This window comes from Dipodomys spectabilis, unplaced genomic scaffold (assembly GCF_019054845.1).
Source record: "Dipodomys spectabilis isolate Male_0828 unplaced genomic scaffold, ASM1905484v1 ptg000118l, whole genome shotgun sequence".
In the NCBI taxonomy this organism is placed as follows: domain Eukaryota; kingdom Metazoa; phylum Chordata; class Mammalia; order Rodentia; family Heteromyidae; genus Dipodomys; species Dipodomys spectabilis.
Genome location: NW_024870795.1, coordinates 1,609,984 through 1,632,500, shown reverse-complemented (window position 1 = coordinate 1,632,500; position 22,517 = coordinate 1,609,984). Strand labels below are relative to the sequence as shown.

The following is a 22,517-nucleotide window of genomic DNA, read 5'->3' as shown; positions in this document are numbered from 1 at the left end:
GTTGTCTAAGTACAAGATTTAAAAATTACCTTCACAGCAGATTTTTGAGCAAGCCTTTATGTATTGTTTGAAACAGGAAGCTATGCAGTGTGTAGAAGAGCTGAATGCCCAGGATCTGCTACATGTTTTCGTGAAAGTAGGAGTGGAGTCCACCCTGGAAAGGAGCCAGATCACCAGGGATCACATGGGCCAATTACTCTATCAGCTGGTACAGTCTGAAAAACTGACCAAACTGGACTTTTTCAAAGGGTTAGTAGTCTCATGAGTAGCATTCAGTTGCTAGGCTCTTGTGTACTTTTCTACAGATGAAAATTTTGTCTACTGTAATATTGATATGATATATTGTTGATACGTTGATTGATACAATGACATTTTATTGATTATATTAGGACATACAGGTTATCTGTTCATTTCCTTTGTGTAATTCTTGAATCTACATCATAATGTCAGTAATTCAGCAGATTTTAGTCTCAGGCTAACTCTGAACCCTATACCAATTTATTTTAATATAAACTTGAACGTTTCTTGAAGCAAAAAAGCTTTTTTGTTAGGAGTGGTGGCACACAGCTCTAATTCCAGATACTCACAGAGGTTTTAACTTTTCATGCTTTGCCTGATCAAGTCAGCAAGAGACTATCTGGATAATGAACTAAAAGCTAAAAGACCATAGATATGGGTGAAGTGTTAGAATTTGCAGCCCTGAGTTCAATTATGAGTTGCCCCCGCTACTGCCAAAATGTTCATGTATGTATATCTTCACTGTCCAGAGTTCTGTTCCAAACCAACTTGACTGTAGTTTCAATCCCCTAGTACCTGCAGTTGTGATAACTTTTTCTTTTTTTTTTGGTCCGGTCGTGGGGCCTGAACTCTGGGCCTGGGCGCTGTCCCTCAGCTCTTCAGCTCAAGGCTAGTGCCTTACCACTTGAGCCACAGCACCACTTCCGGCTTTTTTTTTTCTGCTTATGTGGTGCTAAGGAATTGAACCCAGGGCCTCATGCATGCAAAGGCAAGCACTCTACCACTGAGCCCCCTTCCCAGCCCGTGATAACTTTTTTTTTTTTTTATGGTTATTGTAAAGGTGATGTATAGAACCTGGACTTTCCTATCCAGGCTGGCTTTGAAATGTGATCCTCAGATCTCATCTTCCTGAGTACAGGATTACAGGCATGAGCACCAGCACCCAGCAGTTGAAATAACTTTAATATCGATATTATCAATATGGATTTTACTCAGATATAATGGTAAATTTCACCAGAATATTCTAGAAATGAAAAAACTTAAGTTACTGATTACTATATTCTCTCTCTCTTAGAAATACTCAGTAGTTTGTTCATATCTAGAAATATCTCAAAAATTATAGCTTAAAAAAAAATTATAGCTTATTTCATTGGCTGTGGTTGAACTTGAGGTACTATCTTAGTTTTTAGGATTTCTCAGACAGCTGTATTTTCCTTTCTATGATTTCCTAAAGATAAATGTTAGCAATCTAGACATCCTTGGTGGCTTCACTTTCCTTGATGCTATTTCAGTAAGTACAGAACCTTGACTTCTTATTTGAACTGTAAATAAAATAAATACAATTATTCCATCACTTTCCATCCCTGTTTCCTTTTATAAAGAAATGAGTCGAGGCCTAATTTTTTTTCATATTAGTTAGACCTAACTGGCCATCTTTAAACTATTATCTTTAGTTGTATTATTTCTTCATATAGATGCCTGACAATTAGCATCTGTTTTTCCTAAATGGAAACAAAGAGATAACCCCTTGTCATTATGTACCAAAAGCCTTCTTGCAAGTACATCAGAATTTCTTGATTCCTGGTAAATCTTTAGTTTGTTTTTTGCAGAGCTGGGAGTCAAATCAAGGCCTTGCACATGCTAAGCAAGTACTGAACTACACCCTGGCCCCTGAGTTTTATATAGGCGAGACTATCCAAGGAGACCATTTCATTGGAGCTACAGAAACTCCAGCATCCTCTGTGCTTGCATGATACAATAGAAGAGTATCCCAAATCAGATCTTAATGTGCCTCTTTTTTTGTCCAGTCCCAGTGCTTGAACTCAGGGACTGGCCTCTATCCTTGAGCCCTTCTGTGATCAAGGCTAGTGCTCTAGTACTTGCCACTGTGCCACTTCCAGCTTTTTCTGGTTATGTGGTACTGAGGAATCGGGGCTTCATGCATGCTAGGCAAGCACTCTACCACTAAGCCACGTTCCCAGCCCCACATGCTTTTGCTTCTGGGATACTTACTTTGAAGCAGTTGGGGAAGCACTTTCTACTCAGCTTCCTCTGGGAAGCAAAAGGTCTCTACGTGCATGGTCCTTAGTAATCTTCCATTTCTTCCCTTCATGGATGTACTGCTACAGTGTAGAAAAGTGGAAAAAAGGTTCAAATAGGACTCAGGAGGCTGAGATCTGAGGGTCGCGGTTCAAAGCCAGCCCGGGCAGGAGAGACCGTGAGACTCCTATCTCCAATAAACCACCAGAAAACCGGAAGTGGCGCTGTAGCTCAAGTGGTAGAGTGCTTGCCTTGAGCTGAAGAGCTGAGGGACAGCGCCCAGGCCCAGAGTTCAAGCCCCACGACCGACAAAAAAAAAAAAAAAAAGTTCAAATAGGCTTTGTAAATAAAGCTTGGGTCTTTTGGAATTTTCCTCTAAAACACTCTTTCATCTGCGAACATTATTGTCCTATGTAAAACCCCCATAAAGATAACACCAAGCCATCTGGATTAGTTATTTTTCTCATTCCAGTCACAAAATACCTGCATATGTTTTGAAGCCTTGGTCATTTCAGGTCCCACATATACATGAGGAACTTGGTTTAGTCTGTGTGTGCCTGTTTCATTTCACTTACAAAATAGCCTTCTAGTTCATCCATTATGTCAGATGGTAGCATTCATATCTTTTTATAGTTGAGTAGGATTCAGTTGAATAAAAATATATATTGGGTTCTGTATCCTGGCTATTAAGAATATCACTGCAATAAACGTTCCTTTGACATACTGATTTCTGTTCCTTTGGATATATACCCAGTAGAGGGACTCCATTATTGTTTATCATAATAGTTGTACTAATTTACACCCCTGTTCTCTTACCTGAATTCTCAGTAGCACTGAAGCAGATGAGATGTGATATTACACTGTGGTTTTAATTTTCCCCAACAATTAGTTTTTTGTTTTTTTTTTAAAATTTTATTTTATTTTATTTGTGAACTGCGACGGACCAGCTCGGCCGGAGCACTGGGACCGACGGGACAGGGATCTCAGGATAGGTGGGCAAAGGAGTCGGCGAAGTGACAAACAGACACAGACTCAAAAGAATTGCATCTGAGTGTATCTTTATTGAGGAGAATTAACATTTTTATACAGTGTGTGATTGTGACATAGATTCTTTGTTTATTTAAGCACGTAATCAATTTTTTTAAAGGCAAAGCATTGATGAATTACATGAAAATTAATGACTATCCCACCAACTGTTTAAGCTAAGTGGTGTGAAACAAGTCTAGCATATTGTTTAATAGAATACGTCATCTATTCAGCCTTTTTTATGTTTAATAATTAACAAACCTAAGACAGGGCTGTACTTACATTATACTCTTTTTAATTTTATTTTTATCCAACTAATTTCATCTTTATAAGCTCCTGTATAAGGAAATGGTTCTTGGTTGGTTCAGGAAATATGTTACTAACTTTATATTTTGTGTGAAAACACCATCTATTCCCTATAACGTAAGTTGGACTAAACTTAATCATAACTGTTGGGAGAATCTTTCTTTTTCTTATATAATCAGAGGTCTCTTCTTTTTTAGAACTCTCTAAACTACTAGGATAACTCTTTCTAACTTAGTTTAATTTATTGATTTTGTCTGTTGGACATATCTGGAAATTTTAAGTCTCTATATTTACTATGTGTGAGCTGCAAAACCGCTTGTGAAGTTGTAGGAGTTTCTGGAGGCAGCGTCACATCAGATAATAGATTGATTGGGGGATTGCCCACATTTAATCTTTGGCCTTAGTCTTTATTACTTAGAGAAGCCATCTCTATTGGACTGGAAAAATACAACATGCTCTGTTCGCGGATCAATAGAAAAATAGCCAAAATGAGAATAAAGGCAACGAATGTACAGCCAAGAAGAATATAGTAAGAATAAAGGTAGAGGCTATAAAGGTGCAGCCAAGTGTATGGGAAGCCTTGAACCAACACCCCCTTCCTGGGGGCATGCTTCCTTGAAGCTCTTTGTCCAACACAATCTCTCACGCAGACTCCGCAGAAGGTGGCGTGGCACCCACTGGTCACAGAAAGATGTTCACTCAGCTGGAAATACCAGGAACCACTGGAAGTGCAGAAAATTAAGCGTTTGACCTTGTTTCTCTGGCTAGAGACTATTCATTGAACTTGCAGTCCCTTATTCTGTTGTCAATGTCAAATCAGAAGCCATCTATCCACCACAGGCAGCTTTATGGAAGTGCTCCGCCCACCTGTGCAGGCCTCTCTTTGCTGAACCCAGCTAAAGACTCCTTGCAGACACATCTTCATGGCTGCTTTGCCTGCTGTGATCTCTGCTCCTTTCCAAACGCTTGCTTCGGCAGCTTCTTCTCCATTGTACCTCTCGGACTGGGTTCCAATGGTGGTTGGATACTGAGCTGCTTGTTAGAGGAGGAAACAAGAGTTGTATACAATGGCAGGCCTGAACTGGCCTGGAGGCATGACCAACGCTCTCCCAGGTGGGACTTGTCAGGGCACAGGGCAGGCATCCTGCCACTGGGCCCTGGGTCACTGTGGTGAGCAGCAGACACACTGGAACTTCTCTTTCTCAGAGAAAACGGGTTAAGTCTGACCAGATTGTCTTTTTTAGGGAATCCAGTTCTCCACCAACTCCTGGGGGATGCCTAGGGCTTGAGTCTATGCCAGGCTCCACTCCTGTCCAGAACCTTTCATTCCAAAAGTTTCAACCAAGTGTATGTGGCGTGGCAGTGAACATACTGTACAGAGGGGTTACAATTACATGGGCAGGATAATGCGTACATTTCTTACCAAGCATTGCAGCCTCCTCCTTTGTTTACCCTTCACCTCCCTTCCCAGCCTCCCCCCTCCCCCCCAATCCCAATCCTTCTCCTCCCCCCCCCCCCCCCACCAACGTCGTAAAGCTCGTTTTGGACATGACAACTTGTACTTCTCATTGTTGCAACAGGTCCACCTGTATCTTTAAACAACTGGTTTTTCCCCATCTCCTCCACAAGTTATACTGACATCAAATATAGTGAAAGCAGGGGTTATACTATGGGGGAGGGACATACAAAGCAACAAAGAGATAATCTTATAAATGCGTTACCCAACAATTAGTTATACTGAGAACTTTTTTTTCTCTCTCTCTCTCTTTTTTTTTTTTTCCCCAGAGCTTAGGATCAAACTCAGGGCCTTGCGCTCGCCAGGCAGGTGCTCTTCCACTGAGCTAAACCCCCAGCTCCCTGAGAACTTTTTTCATGTGTCTCTTGGTCATTTGTCCGTATTCACTTGAGAAATGTCTGTTCAGTTCCTTTGCCCAGTTTTTAGAGTTGTTTTCTTGCTAATGATTTGTTCTAGTTGCTTATATATTTGAAGTATTAGCCCCATATTAGATTAACAATTATGATTGACAAATTGTTTTACCCATTCTGTGGGGAAAGTATTGTAACCTTGCTCTGCAGAAGCATTTTAGTCTAATATAATTCTATTTAGCTGTCTTTGCTTTTCTTAGCTGTCTTTGGATCATCCTTAACTTGATTGCCCAGACCAGTATTGTGGAGCATTTCTCTTACATTTCCTCCTCTGTTTGGGTAGCTTTATAATTTTAGGTTTTACATTTACATCATTAATCCACTTTTGAGTTGATGTTTATACATATTATAAGGATCTAGTTTTATTCTTCTACATTTAGATAACTAGTTTTCCAAACACCGCTTATTGCTGACACTGTCATTTCTCTCAGCTCTGACTTCTGGGGGTTTTGTGTGGTCTGTACAAATGTCTGCTTTCCATCCTCACAGCTTACAATTATTTGACATATACCTGCTACATAATATACTTGACTGTTTTCTCATTATGTACATGCTTTCAGGTTGACTTTTTGGAGTCATGTGATTCTGTACAGATTTAAAGATTGTCCATATTTTTATGAAAAAAATGACATTGGAATTTCTGTAGGAAGTTCACTGAATCTATAGTTACCTTGAGTCTTGTGGACATTTTCACAATTTTAATATTTCTAATCCATCAGTTTAAGATATTTTTCTATTTTTTTTTTTTTTTTTTGGTCGGTAGTGAACTCTGGGCCCAGGCGCTGTCCCTGAGCTCTTCAGCTCAAGGCAAATGCTATACCACTTGAGCCACAGAACTTTTCTGGTGGTTAATTGGAGATAAGAGTCTCACAGACTTTCCCACCTGGGCTGGCTTTGAACCGCAATCCTCAATTTCAGCCTCCTGCGTAGCTAGGATTACAAGTGTGAGCCACCAGCACCCAGGTGTCCATTCATGTTTTCTTCTTTTGAGTTTTCAGTATGCAGGTCTTTTACCTCTTTGGTTAGATTTATGCCTAAATATTTTATTCTCAGTCTTAGTACTTGAATTCAAGGCCTGGGCTCCGTCCCTGAGCTTCTTTTTGCTCAAGGCTGACACTGTACAGTTTGAGCCACAATGCCACTTCCAGCTTTTTCTGTTTATGTGGTACTGAGGAATTGAGCCCAGGGTTTCATGCATGCTAGGCAAGCACTCTACCACTAAGCCACATTCCCAACCTCCTCCCATCCCATAAATTTTTTGTTGTTGTTCTTGTTAGTTAAAATTATTTTCTTAATTTATTTGGCTAGTTTGTCATTAATATGTGGGGAAAAAATGGATTCTTATATGTGTATATCAGAAGGCAAGGGTGTGATGGAGCTTATTTAACCTGAAGAAGATAAGCATTGTGAAAGGTAGAGTTCTGGCAGTGTAGTAATGCAAACACAAATTACCTAGAGTTTTTGCATACCTAGAATGTTTATTCTCATCATGCCAAAGAATTAATTGGCAGCAAAATAAAACAGGCTCTGCTGGGAGCAGGTGTCAGTGGGAGAGTTTAGGTAAATAGAGTTAATGAGGATGATTATGATTGAAGGACTTTATATGTGTATATGAAAGTATAGGAGTGAACCTGTTGACACTTGTTTAAAGAAGAAAGGAAGCCGGGTGCCGGTGGCTCACACCTATAATCCTAGCTACTCAAGAGGCTGAGATCTGAGGATCGAGGTACAAAGCCAACCTGGTCAGGAAAAGTCTGTGATACTCTTATCTATAATAAACCCTCAGAAAAGTGGCGCAGTGGCTCAAGTGGTCGAGCACTTGCCTTGAGTTGAAGAGCTAAGGGACAGCGCCTAGGCCCATAGTTCAAGCCCCAATACCGACAAAAAAAAAAAAAAGGAGAGAAAGTGAATAAAGGAGACTGAGAAAGTAGTTGCTGAGATACATTGAATTGAGGTACAATGAAACTCCGTTTGTATGCTGATAAAATAATCACACTAAAGTCTCTTACGGGCTTGTACTTTAAAAACCCTATTAGCCAGCTGGGAATGTGGCTTCGTGTTAGAGTGCTTGCCTAGCATGCATGGAGCCCTGGGTTCAATTTCTTAGTACCACATAAAAGAAAAAGCCAGAAGTGGGACTGTGGCGCAAGTGGTAGAGTACTAGCCTTGAGGAAAAGAAGCTCAGGAGGACAGTACCCAGAACAAGCCTCAGGACTATGGGGAAAAAAATTGTAAAAGAATAAAGTTGAGCCGGGCACCAGTGGCTCACGCCTATAATCCTAGCTACTCAGGAGGCTGAGATCTGAGGATCACGGTTCAAAGTCAGCCCAGGCTGGAACATCCATAAGACTCTTATCTCCAATAAAACCACTAGAAAACTGGAAGTGGCGCTGTGGCTCAAGCAGTAGAGCGCTCGCCTTGAGCTGAAAAGTGCAGGAACAGCACCCAGGCCCAGAGTTCAAGCCCCACGCCCAACAAAAAAAAATAATAATAATAATAAAGTTGATATGGTTTAAAGCAGGCAAGCAGAAAACAGCATGTGAGTGCTCAGAAGGAGAGATACCAAAATGGTTTTTATCAATAAGGATTTGACCAATTGAGAGGTGTGTGTGTGTGTGTGTGTGTGTGTGTGTGTGTGTGTGTGTGTGTGTGTGTGTGTGTGTGTGTGTGTGTGTGTGTGTGTGTGTGTGGTAGTGCTCAGGTTTGAACTAAAAGCCTACGCACTGACCCTGAGCTTTTTGTCCTCACGGCTAGCATTCTATTTCTTGAGCCAGAGCTCCACCTTTGGCTTTTTGATGGATAATTGGAGCTAAGAGACTCACAGACTTTCCTTCCTGGGCTGGCTTTGAACCCTGATACTCAGATCTCAGCCTCTTAAGTAGCTAGGGTTACAAGAATAAGCCACCAACACCCAGTACCACTTGTTTTTTTAAGACTCTCCTGATAAACTTCCAGACCAAGAAGTAGAAAACCAAACTTAGAGTATGCATATAATTTATTTGTAGTATGAGGTGAAAACAATGGATACTCTGCTAAAACATCATCAGTGTAAAAAAATCATCGCAAATTTTCTTGGGCATATTAAGTAGTTTAACCTATGCTGATAGTTCACTGACAGGAACTTGCAGGGTCAAGTGATTAGCCCAGAATCCTGGAGTGCAGCCAGATTGTGTTCCATCAGTGGCACATAACAGCTGAAAGCATGTACATAATGAGAAAACAGTCAAGTATATTATGTAGCAGGTATATGTCAAATAATTGTAAGCTGTGAGGATGGAAAGCAGACATTAAGGACCAAGAGTTCAGTAACAATAGCTCCAAGGAGACCCCATCCCATTGGGGGAGTTCTCTTTAAGTGAAAATTTTATGACATGAAACTTGACATCCATTCTGAGCTGAGTTGGCATTCTATGGCTTGAATGTGCAGTTGAAGTAGAAAAGCATACACTTTTACAAATGCGGAGCCTTGGGCTGGGAAGGTGGCTCAGTGGTAGTGTGCTTGCCTTGCATGCATGAGGTCCTGGGATCGATTCCTCAGCACCACATAAGCAGAAAAAGCCAGGAGTGGCACTGTGGCTCAAGTAGTAGAGCACTAGCCTTGAGCTGAAGAGCTGAGGGACAGTGCCCAGGCCCAGAGTTCAGGACCCATGACCGACAAAAAAAAAAAAAAAGCAGAGCTTTAAAAAAAGGTTGCAAATACAGGTTTCACCTGTTCTTGGTCCCTTTGTTCCTACCTCCCTTACCTAATAACTTGCAGTATGCATAGGTGTTTTTATATTGTTTGTTTGTTTGTTTTTGCCAGTTGTGAGGCTTGAACTCAGGGCCTGTGCACTGAAGACTAGTGCTCTATTACTTTGAGCCACAGCACCATTTCTGGTTTTCTGGTAGTTAATTGCAGATGAGTCCTACAGACTTTCATGCTTGGTAAATTATAAACATTAAACATTTAAAATGATTAGCTATGATTTTCCATAAAACTATGCTCACCTTTTGTGTCTGACTCAAGTTTTTGTTTGTTTGTTGCTGTTTTTTTACCATATTCATGTTTGAACTTATGGTCTCCTGTTTGTTAAGCAGGCTCTCTGCCACTTGAGCCATCCCTCCAGCCTTTTGTTTGTTTGTTTGATTGGTTGGTTTTTTATTTGTTTTTATGTGCCTACTTACTACCTTGAAACTTGACATCCTTTTGTCTTAGCCTCCCATGTCGTTAAGAACACCACTGCTTTTGTGTTATACTGAATTTGCATTTATTTTATTTCACTTTTCTTTCAAGGTACAATGGTTTGTAACTTGCAATAGTTAAGGTAATATTAATAATGCTGTCAGTTGTCACAGTCATCCACCTTTCCTATTATCCATCCTCTAGAGAATGGAAGCTTGTCTTATTTTTCTCCTTATGTCTGGCCTGCATTGTAGTGCTTGTTTGGTCAGTGCTTTGGACAAGCTTGGTGACTGTGATGTTCATACACTAGTTTAAGCTCTTTGAAAATGTCAGTTTGTTTGCCAGACAAGTTGTTTGCCTAACATAGCAGGTACTTACTAATGTGTTTACCGAGTAACTGATCTTTGGCTTCAATTTAACTTCACTTATATTTGCATTGAATTTTCTTGTTCATTTTCAGTTTTTCAGAAACCTTGGAATTAGCAGATGACATGGCCATTGATATTCCTCATATTTGGCTGTACCTTGCTGAACTGGTGACCCCCATGTTAAAAGAAGGAGGAATCTCCATGAGAGAACTTATCATGTAAGTTGTACTTACCTGCTGGCTATCTAGCTTAGTGCTGAGCAGTTTGTGGTTCCAGAAGTCTGAGTCAGCAGCCTGGATTCAGGATTACTCATTGATAATGTTTCATTGTATAACATCTGTGTTGGAGACTTGTTAGAAACCTGATGATCCTGTGGTCTGTCAAGGATAGCAGTGATTATAGGAATGGTTCAGGAGTCATGTAACTTAATATGAATCTGCCTTTTGTGTTAGTCATTGTTACATTTTCACATCATAGGTAGCTTGTAAGGTTGTCACATTTTCTCATGATTATAAAAGAGAATTCCTAGATTAGGTATGAGTGAGGAATCAATGCAATGTTATATTTTATAGGCCTGTACTTAGGTTCTTTACTACATTGGTGTTTTCTCCCAAACCTGTTTGTATAATCAAACTCTATATATTTTTGTGTCTTCTTAGAGATTGATGATCACATTATGGACATTTAAGACTATGAGACTCCTATAGTAAAACCAACCACTAAGAAAAATTTAGCCTTAATATCCAGCATTTTCTAGCTGAATAAACACTCAGTAGAATCTTTTTTTTTCTTTTGAGGAATTATTGATACTTTTTCACAGTATAGGAAAAGACTGATTTAGACTATAAAAAAAAATGCTGTTTCTGCTTCATCCATATTCTAAAGATCTTTTTTTTCTATAAAAGCACTTTATAATATGCTTTACAACTTCCTGTTATTTAAGTTACTTTTCTCTTTTTGGCTTGAAGTAGAGCTTATATAAGTAAACAGATTACTAAATAAGGCTGATCATTGTATTGTTTCTACATATTATGGAGTGGTTAAAGAAAGATAAAATCTTTCTGAAGTCCCTATCTTCTCCACAAATCCTAAGGTGAACCTAAACTCTCTGAACTCCTACTAAACAGGACTTTTAGAGTTTGTCCTAAAGCTTTGGCTTGCCCAGTATTACTTAGTTGCATAGTTGTCTGCTTGTCCAGAAGAAAGAATTTGGTCAGAGGGACTTAATTACTGCTCCTGTCTTTTTCAGAGAATTTAGCAAACCTTTACTTCCTGTTGGAAGAGCTGGGGTATTGCTTTCTGAAATATTGCACCTTCTATGCAAACAAATGGTGAGTGTTAACTGAGTATCAGATTCAAGGCACCTCAGGAATGGCATTGGTCTTGATTTTGGGTCTTTCTGTGATCTGCTTAGGTCTTGGTGTATGAGTTTATTTCCTTTTAGCCTTTGAAGAGAATGAGGTCTCTGACTCAGTCTCATTTTCTTTAGAAGTGTATTTGTCTTTCTGTTTACTAATAACTTCAGAAAAATTTGTCTAGTCTCAACTAGATTTGATATAGTTCTAAATAATCTTGAGACATATTTTATTTGTGGTTGGTAATTTTGTCTTTCCTTGAAAGAAAATTGTTACATTATTATTTTGTAATAGAATTCAATGAAACCAGGGACAGCGAAGTCCCTGTGAAAATTTTTTTTCCCTGTGGGTCATGGGGCTTGAACTCTAGGCCTGGGTGTTCTCCCTGAGCTCTTCAGCTTAAGGCGAGCACTCTAACAGTGCCACTTCTGGTTTTCTTGTAGTTTATTGGAGATAACAGGCTCACGGACTTTCTTATCTGGGCTGGCTTTGAACCATGATCCTCAGATCTCAGCCTCCTGAGTAGTTAGGATTACAGGCGTAAGCTACCGGCGCCTAGGCCTGTGAGACTCTTATCTTCAATTAACCACTCAAAACCAGAAGTGGTTCTGTGGTTCAAAGTGGCAGAGCGCTAGCCTTGAGCAAAAGAGCTCAGGGACACCTAGGCCCTGAGTTATAGTCCCATCACCAACAAAATAACCCTACTGTTTCAGAGTAAGATATAATTTATAACATTGTTAATTTTGTTACTTTTGATTCAGATGCTAATCTGGTTAGAAATTAATACAGATGATTCTGGCCTTGAGCAAAAGAAGCTCAGGGGACAGTACCCAGGCCCTGAATTCAAGTCCCAGTTCTGCCAAAAAGTAAACAAACAAAGCTGGATCTTAATTCATACTCTGTATCTTGAATATTGCTACAATTTTCCAACTTCCACTAAAGTCATGTTAAAATTTTCATCACTTCAATTAGGCACATACTTTTTGCCTTGGAAGGCTTATTGTAACTTTTACCTTATTTTTGGGCACCATTTACTTTGGGGGAGCCATATAGTATTTTCACATAATTAAGGGCTATGCTTTCAACACAGATGAAAACAACATGGTCCTGACTGAGAGTATCTCCTCATCAGCTAGCTATCATATGCTTTTTCAGAATCACATGTAATAAGTCCCACAGATAAAGATAGGCTTTTTATATAGTACTTATTGAGTCTTATGGGGGTTTTTTATTGTTCATTTGTTTTTGTTTGGTAGTACTTAGGTTTGAACCCAGGGCCTTGCACTTGCTAGTTGGGTGGTAGTCTGCCAGATGAACCATATACCCAGACCTTTCTTTTTTTTTTTTTTAATCTTTAGTAATTTTTTTTGGGGGGGGGGTCTTGATTTTGTGCCTTTAACTCTAGTCTTCCTGTCTAGGGCCTCCCACATAACAGATCACAAGCATACATCACCACATCCATCTTATTGATTGAGATGGTATCTCCCTCCCTTTTTACTTGCACTGCCTTGGAACCACAGTCCTTATCTCTGTCTCCCAAGTAGCTGGGATTAGAAGCATGAGTCACTATGTCTGGCTGAGCTCTAGTTTTTAAGTTCAGATTTTCATTTCTTTTTTCACTCTAATTTATTTAGTATTTAAAACTCACACTTAATTTTTTAAACAAATCATATTTCCACTTGTAAATACAATCATATTGTCTTAGAGGTCTGAGCTAGGCCTTGGTCAAGTTACTTTTTGAAATAACTTGGCCATCTTTGTAAATGACAGCCATAGCCTCAAACCCTGGCATTTTCCATCATCAGTGTCCCTTTGATCAGGCAGTAGAGTTGCACCTCTTCCTGTTTTTCTAGCTCACAGCTGTTCTTTTCTGCCGTTTCTTGGATTCAAACTGTGTTCTGGCCCAGAAATAGCTCTCATGGCTGGCTCAGGAACAGTTGTCTAAGCATTCTTATATCAGAAGTATAAATGTGACTTACTAAGAAGAGTGATTCCAAGGTGATTTGTGAATGGCTTCAACAGATAGTACAGATGTAAGAGTTATCTAGGAAGAGAGTACTGAATTATAAAATCTGTGTTTGGATGCTTTTTAGTGATCAATACCTAATAATTCCAAATACCAACTCGCTGTTCCCAGACTAGTCATCTGATAAATAAATTATTGATCCATAAGGAGCTATATACTTTAAGCACTACGTTAAATTTATATATATTCAGGCAAGACATGAATATTTACTCTCCTTGAAAGATGAGTCCTAAGAGACTGACATCTCAATAAGGAATCGAATTGAATTCCAGTCCTTAGGGTTCTACATTTTTTACCTGAAATAGCCTTTTTCTTCTTACCCTGTGGAAGCTAATAGACTGAATCTCTATTTTAGAGCCATAAGAAAGTAGGAGCCTTATGGAGAGAGGCTGATCTTAGCTGGAAGGACTTTTTGCCAGACGGAGAAGATGTACATAATTTTCTCTTGGAGCAGGTAAGAACACAGATCAGGTCTTTCTGTTTGTACTTGATGTGTTTCGTAGAGGAAATGATGGTGCCTTTGTCACCTACTGGTTATCAAAACCAGAAAGGTTGTGTCAATGTAGCTCAAGTGGTGTACTGAGTGTACCATCATCATCAGTACCATCATCATTAATGATCAAAATAAGAAGCTTAGTCAAGGTGTCATTTGAAGGCCACAGTAATTAAAGTCATTGATATAAGATTAAAAACAAGAGAAAAATTACAAGACTTGCCACACTTAGCAAACAAACTTTCAGTAAACCAGAAATGAAGTTGCTAAATAAAGCAGGGGTGATATAACTAAAGCTACAAGTATAGGGAGCACTGAATCTAAAAGCAGGCATAAAATCAGCCAGATAATCTGGTGGGTATTGGGAACTAGAATTCCCCTTAGGAGGTAGAGGACTGGAGATAAGCTTACTGTTTGAAACTCCACAGACAATAATTTGAAGAACCTTAAAACCTGAACCATAGCTAGCCTACTTACTGACTTGGTAGCTAGATCACAATCCTGTAAGGCAGAAGCCCCCAAGATTCATGAAGTCTGGCCCTGTTCCTAAAGAAAGGATTGTAGGGTGTGAAGTAGAAGCAAGTATAAAATTGTATTAGACCAAGGAATGACAGAAATAATTTCTCTAAATGATCTTATAAACACAGGAAGAAGTTGGGCATTGTGGGAGGCTGGGAAGCTCAGGCATGAGGATAATGAGATTGAGACCACTGTGGGCTACACATCGGGACCTGTCTCCAAAAACTGTAACAGAAAAACAATGAGATACCTTGATGGCTGAAGTGTCCAGTGCATAGCTACACAAAACTCTTGAGTTCATACCCAAGTACCACATATACAAATTAATAATTATAATAAAAACACCTGAAGAAAACTAAAGCTGAATCAGGCAACCAAGTCATGAAGGAGGGGAAAAAAAAAATCATTGTTGTTAAAAAAAAAATCTGGTAATTACTTGAAGGTAAATATATTGCACTGGATACAATAGTATGTACCAGCAACTCAGGATATTAACGCAGGAAGATCACTTTAGCCCAGTAGATTAAGGCTAGCCTGGCAACGTAGCAAGATTTTGTCTCAAAATCAAACAATAAGAAACAATAAAGTTAACGTAAGTGTCAGTTAATACAATACATTATGTTGCTGTGGACTTTAGCTTTCATTGTGGTTGTAGTCCAGGCACAGTGGGGAGCATTACTGCCATGGTTCTAAGAACTCATTCACAGATCAGGGAAGAAGTTGAATTGGGTACATTTCAGTATTACCAGGGCTTCAGAAGAAGCAAGCCAAAGGACCTTTGAAGAAAAAAGCCTTAACATAAGTCTTCACCACACACAAAAAAATTTAATAAGTATTATCTAAATATGTTAATATACTTTAGTGTATAATGAAATAAGTAACTATGAATAGTACATTTATGGAGTTATTTACAATAAAATGAGTTTTGTTTTTTAACCACAGAGCACCTATATTTAGAAAAATATAAAGGTCACAAAGCAATGACCTTAGCTTCAACCTTAAGAAATTAGAGAGATTGAACTGTTCCCCCGTGATAGAGCACATGCCAAGAAGAAAGTAGGAAGAAAAATAGGAACAAGCTTGGGTCATGGTTTAAGTGACAGAGTATCTGTCCAGCAAGCACAAAGCCCCAAGTTCAAACACCACTATGACCTCCCCCCAATCAAAAAACAAGAGAAAAGAAAACAAATAGAAAAAATAAAATGGTTTAAAAAAAAAATACATTACCCATCAGTGGAATCAGCGCAACAGAGAAAAGTCAATAGTCAAAAGCCTGTTCTTAGAAAAAGTTTGTTTATTTTTGAAATTTTATTATAAGGCTGGGAAGGTAGCTCAATGGTAGAGTGCTTGCCTTGCATGCATGAGGCCCTGGGTTCTATTCTTCAGCACCACATAAACAGAAAAAGCCAGAAATGGTGCTGTGGCTCAAGTGGTAGAGTGCCTTCAGCTGAATTGCTGAGGGACAGTGCCCAGGCCCAGATTTCAGGCACCACAACCAACCAAAAAAATAAATAAATAAAATAATATATATATACACATATATATATTATAAAGGTGATGTAAGAGGGGTTACAGTTATATAAGTCAGGTAATAAGTATATTTCCTTTGGAAGAGTGTCACTCCCTCCCTCATTCTCTCCCAGTTTTTCCCCTCTCGACTTTCCCCCACCCCAAAAAAGTATGAACCTCTAGCCAGACTGATTTTTAAAAACAGACAGGCATAGATTACCGGTATTAGTAATGAAAAAGATGATAATTATTATGGATTCTGTTCATAGGAGTTGATAAGTTAGCTAGGCATTATAGCATACAGATACATTCCCAGTTACATAGTGGCGGCGGCAGGAGTTTCTACAGAACCAGAAGAAAAAGAAGAAAAGCATAAGGGCTAGTTCAAGTGGTAGAATTCTTACATAAGTATAAGGCCCTCATACTTAATCCCTAGTACACCAACAAAAGTGGATATGAAAATTTTTACATTTAGTTTTTATGCTAATAAACTCATTAACTGCATCAAAGTAAGTAAAACTATTGAAGCTATCTGGAGATATGTATCCAGACTATCTAGTTAAGTGTTCCCACTGAGCTAGGAATGTGGCTTACTGGTAGAGTGCTTGCCTTGCATGCATGAAGCCCTGTGTTTGGTTCCTTGGTCCCACATAAACAGAAAAAGCCTGAAGTGGTACTGCGGCTCAAGTGGTAAAGTGCTACCCTTGAGCAAAAGAAGTTCAGGGACAGTGCCTAGGCCCTGAGTTTCAAGCCTAGTATTGGCCAAAAAAAAAAAAAAAGTCTTCCCACAAGCTGGCGCTGGTGGCTTACACCTGTAATCCTAGCTATTCAGGAGGCTGAAATCTAAGGATTGTAGAGGAGGCTGAAATCTAAGTTCAAAGCTACCCTAGGCAGGAAACTCCATGAGACTCTTATCTCCAGTAAACTACTCAAAAAAGCCAGAAGTGGCACTGTGGCTCTCAAGGGAGAGCACCAGCCTTGAGCCAAAGAAGCTCAAGGATAGCACCCAGGCCTAGAGGCGAAGCCTGGGAGGGTGGGGTGGGGAATGTTCCCACAAATAAAAACTCCAGGACCTGAGGTTTCACTGGTTATTTCTACAAGCAGTTAAAGAGCAAATATTACTAATTCAAGAGAAGAATTCTATACCAATTCTTCTAGGAAATTGGAGAGGCTTCCCAACTCATTCTAAGACAGACCTGCATTGCTCTGCTACCAGAACCAAACAAATGGCTCAAGAAAACTGCATTAGTATTCTATTATTTATGTAGAGAAAACTTTCACAAGAAAATGGTCACAAAATTAAATCCACTGGTGAATGAAAAAGATAGACAACAAAGTAATTGCACAGAAATGTATGATTGGTTTAGTATTCTAACTCATTCTGTGGGGACTGGTGGAGTGGCTCAAATTGTTGAGTGCCTGCCAGCCTTGATGCCTGCCTTGAAAGTTCAAGGCCCTGAGTTCATACCCCAGTATTGCCATAGAAATAGAAATAGATACAGATGCTCCAAAATCAATCTTCCACTGAAAGCAAGATCTTTTAGAGCCAACTGTTTAGGGACTGTGAAATCCAGTCAAGCACATTTTTTATGAGAAAAGAATGTGGTGAATTTTGACATTTTTCAGTACTATGGCAGACAGCCAGGAATGGCTATACATTGTTTACAGTATAGCTTGCTGCTACCAGGCTAAGCAGTAAGGACTTCGTCCTTCAAGGATTAGATTATGTATTTTAATCTACCTGATAGTTGACTTAAGGGGCCTGGTGCAGGGGGCTGGTCTTTGTTTTAACCCTTTCACACTAAAGAAGCTTTCCAGTGTGTATTTGTCAAAGCATTTAAGGAAATGAAACGTTTCCTCCCTTCCTATCTCTACTTCCATCTCCTTTCTCTTTCCCTCTATTTCTTACTAGATTCCCACACTACTCAGTGAAACCTCAGTAAACTACTGACTACTATAGATAAGAGTTACGAGATTTCAGTGACTACACATAGCAACTACTTTAGTCCTTGAAAAATGTTTGGTAATATCTTTAAAAACAAATAATGGGGCTGGGATTGTGGCTTAGTGGTAGTGCTTGTCTAGCATGCGTGAAGCTATGGTTCCATTCTTTGGTGCCACCGGTGTAGGAGAGTAGCTCAGAGGTAGAGCATATGTATAACAGTCATGAGCTCTAGTTTCATCTTCAGTACCACATACATAGAGAACAATTCTAAAGCACACAAAGAATCAGGAAGAGTGGCTATTCACACACAAAAATAACAACGTAAATTTGCAGAAAACATTCCTGGGAACATGGTATATATAAATATGCTCAAATTACTGATGGAAACCATGGATAAAGAACTAAAGAAAACTCTAGAGAATTATGTATGAACAAATACAGAATAGAGAATCAATAAATAATTGCAAGATAGAAGCAAATAGGAATTCTGAAGCTAGAAAATTGAAATAGATAAACTGAAAAGTTAACTAGAAAGTTCAACAACTGATCTGAGCAGCAGAAGAAAGAATCAGCAAACTTGAAGATAGGGCAATTGAAATTGCTCAGTCCGAGGAACTGGAACAAAAAGATTCAAGAAAAATGGATAGAACCTGTAGAATACAATCAAGCATACCAACTTATACATGAGGTGGTGTTAGAAGAGAGGGGCAAATATTTGAAGAAACAATGGCTTCAAACTGTCCAGATTTAACTAAAATGAATCTGCACATCCAGGAATCTCAGTGAACTTCAAAGAGAATAATCTCAAAGAAATCCACACTGAAGCCTAAGTAATGCAACTTTCCAAAGGTCAAGACAATGAGAAAACAGCAAGATAGAAATGATTGTTGCCAGGCTTGATGGAGAACTCCTGTTATCGCAGCTACTCAGGAGGCAGAGGTAGGAAGATCTGTGAGCCAAAGCAGTTTGAGCAGTATCAGACCCTCTCTGAAAAACTTACTAGCAAGCACAAGGCCCTGAATTTGGTCTCAGTACTGTCCTCCCCTGACAAAATACGTTTTCACATAAAACAAATCTTTAGTAAGATTAACTTCCATTTTCTTATCAGAAACCATACAAGTCTTGTTCAAAGCACATAATGTATATTATGGAAATACTGCGATGAAACCCCTTTTTACAATTAATGCTAATTACTGAGTGTCACAAGTGTGGGCTAATACATTTATTTCTTTTTCTTTTTCGGTTCAAGACCAGGACACAAACTCAGTACCTCACTCATTGGCTAGTGCTTTAGCAGCTGAGCCATACCTCCAACCCCAAAATGATATATTTAAAGGACTGAAAAAAATAAACTATAAAGCAATAATTCTGTCTGGCAAAATGTCTTTTGAATAATGAAGTAAAAAAATTATTATTTTAGGGTCTGGGAAGATGGCTCAGTGGTAGAGTGCTTGCCTTGCATGCATGAGGCTCTGGGTTTGATTTCTCGGAACCACATAAGCAGAAATAGCTGAAAGTGGTGCTGTGGCTCAAGTGGTAGAGTGCTAGCCATGAGCTGAAGAGCTAAGAGATAGTGCCCAGGCCCAGAGTTCAGGCCCCACAACCAACCAATAAATAAATAAATAAAATAATGTATTTTAAGAAGTTAAGTGAGTTGCAGGGCCCTGGTGGCTCACTCATATAATCCTAGCTACTCAGGAGACTGAGATCACAGTTCAAAGCCAGCTCGGGCAGGAAAGTCCATGAGACTCTTTATCTCCAATAAACCACCAGAAAACCAGAAGTGGCACTGTGGCTTAAGTGGTAGATTGCTAGCCTTGAGCTGAAGAGCTCAGGGACAGCACCTAGGCCCAGAGTTCAAGCCCCATGACTAACAAAAAAATAAGAGTTTATTGCCAGCAAACCTGCCAACAAGAACCCTTTAGTCTGAAATAAAAAGACATAGATACAGATAAAATTTATGACAAAACAACATGAATAATTCCTCATATATTTTATAATATATACATATAATATTATACAGTTATGTAATTACTATTTGACTCAAAATTCTACTCCAGGAGAAATAAAAGCATGCACTCTGGTTTGAAGCCAGATAAACCTGAAATTTCAGCTGTCTACCCAGATGGGAAGAAGAAACTGCCAGTGCTGGCAATCCCAGGTCCTTGAGTGCCCAAGGCCTAGGGTTTGAACTGGTGGACCCAGAGGCTTACATTTCTAAGTTTCATTATTCTAGGTTTCAGAAGCCACAGGCTTAAGGCTCTAAGCACTTGTTTAGAGGCATAATGCTTCATTCAGGCTTTAGCCACCAGTGACCTTGACAGGTAAGAGTTGTAATTCTGGCTTCTGGCAGCAGAAGGCAGCAGCAAGTGGTGCCTTTAAAACTCTTGGGACCAGGTTATCTAAGATTTTGCCCTTTAGGGCTTGACAGCTCAATGGAACTCTTCCTACATCCAGAGCCCCCAGTTCCTTGTCTTTTTCTCCCAGCCGCTCTGTGTAAGAATTCCAGTTATTGCTATTGTAGCTGACACTGCTGCTACTGCCCTCACCACTACTATCCCTGTCTTCTCTTTGCATCCCAGCTCTGCCCACTCAACTAATGATAAAAATTAAGTATGGGGGCTGGGAAGGTGAGTCAGTGTGTAGAGTGTTTGCCTTGCATGCACAAGGCCCTGGGTTCGATTGCTCAGCACTACATAAGCAGAAAAAGTTGGAAGTGGTGCTGTGGTTCAAACAGTAGAGCACTAGCCTTGAGCTGAGGGACAGTGCCTGGGCCCAGAGTTCAGGCCCCACGACGAACAAAAGACCAAAAAAAAAAAAAAGTAAGAAAAGAGAGAAAAACCATTTCACTAGGCTTAGGGCCTGATATTACAGAACCAAATAGGAAGTCAGCCCCTTGCTGACTTAAAAAGTGAGTTGATAAACCTGTTTTATGGCCAAAAGTGGGCGTAGCAAGGTTATCTGGTGAATAATGGTGCAGTCCCTTATGCAGATGGAGGGCTATGTTTATACCAGTCACAGGCCTTCTATTGAGCCATAGGCAAGTATGTTCCCTCTGGCCTGGGTAGAAATGGAGAACACCAAAATTGTCATGGCTGAGACAGTGGCTTCTGGATCTAGGGTTGCAGTATAGTTTCTCTCTCCAAGCATCTGTGAAATGTTGAAAACAGTCAGGATTCCAGCTTGCTGGTTGCCTGATAATCTAAACTAAGCTTCACTCCAGAAATAAGCATTAAAAGAAATACTTAAACAGTAACATCAACAGTGATTTGACAATATTTAACAATACTAAACTCCTGCCTCCAGATTTCCAACCATGCCCCATGTTCTAGGGAAAGGTGCCTCAAAATCAAATTCCAGTTTTCTCCAACTTAATATGTAACTTTAAACAACTAACATAATGGTAGTAATACCAACCATAGGATTTTTGTGGGGATTAAATGGTATGTTTTCAAATCACTGACTTCACTTACCTGCCATATTATGGATGTTGTACCTTTTTTTTTTTTTTGTCGGTTGTGGGGCCTGAACCCTGGGCCTAGGTGCTGTCCCTCGGCTCTTCAGCCCAAAGCTAGCACTCTACCACTTGAGACACAGCAGCGCCACTTCCAGCTTTTTCTGCTTATGTGGTGCTGAGGAATTGAACCCAGGGCCTCATGCATGCAAGGCAAGCACTCTACCACTGAGCCACCTTCCCAGCCCTGGATGTTGTTCTTAAAGGGCAGTTAGAAAACCAAAGTTTTTGATGTGGTGGTTGTTTTTGGTACCAGTCCTGGGGCTTGAATTCAGGGCCTGGCTCTGTCCCTGAGCTTTTATATACTATCACTTGAGTCACACCTCCATTTCTGGCCTGTTTTGGTGGTTAATTGGACATAAGAGTCTTACAGACTTCCTGCCTGGGAGATCCTTACATCTCAGCTTCCTGAGTAGCTACAGTTATAGGTGTGTGCCACCAGCATCTGGCGGCAAATGGAGGTTTTACATACTTTGCCTTTTGTATCATGACTTTTCACTATTCTTACAAATAGTTGTATTGATAACCTTTTTCTGGGAACCCTAGAACAACTATCAGGAGGTAATGGTGAGCTCATCTATAAATTCAAAGCCCAGCTCTGGGTTCCAGAAAGAAAGCTTATATAGAAACACTCTAAGCCACTAAGCCACATTCCAGTCCTTTGTGAGATTCTTTTTTTTTTTTTTTAATTGGTCATGAGGCTTGAATCAGAGCCTGGGTGCTGTCCCTGAGCTTTTCTGCTTAGGGATAGTACTCTACCACTTTGAGCCATAGCAGTACTTCTGATTTTCTAGTGGTAAATTGGAGATAAGAATCTCACAGAGACCCGGGCACTGGTGGCCCACCCCTGTAATCCTAACTACAGGAGGCTGAGATCTGAGGATCACGATTCAAAGCCAGCCTGGGCAGGAAAGTCTTGGGAGACTGTTATCTCCAATTAACCACCAGAAAACCTGATGGCACTTACCTTGAGCTGAAGAGTGCAGGGACAGCGTCCAGGCTGAGAGTTCAAGCCACGACCAAAAAAAAAAAGAATCGCACAAAGGACTGGAATGTGGCTTAGTGGTAGAGTGCTTGCGCCTTGCATGAAG

General features: G+C 39.8%; 1 protein-coding gene across 9 annotated transcripts in view; it reads left to right on the top strand.

The window, feature by feature from the left end:
• The window catches only part of Eif4g3 (eukaryotic translation initiation factor 4 gamma 3), a 239,339-nt gene that overhangs the window by 206,176 nt on the left and 10,646 nt on the right, over positions 1-22,517 (top strand). For all 9 annotated transcript variants that reach the window (XM_042688417.1, XM_042688416.1, XM_042688413.1 and 6 more), the window contains 4 exons: positions 77-249; positions 10,158-10,283; positions 11,315-11,396; positions 13,802-13,900. In XM_042688417.1, the coding sequence (XP_042544351.1) occupies positions 77-249; positions 10,158-10,283; positions 11,315-11,396; positions 13,802-13,900 (480 nt within the window). The remainder of the gene's footprint in view (positions 1-76; positions 250-10,157; positions 10,284-11,314; positions 11,397-13,801; positions 13,901-22,517) is intronic.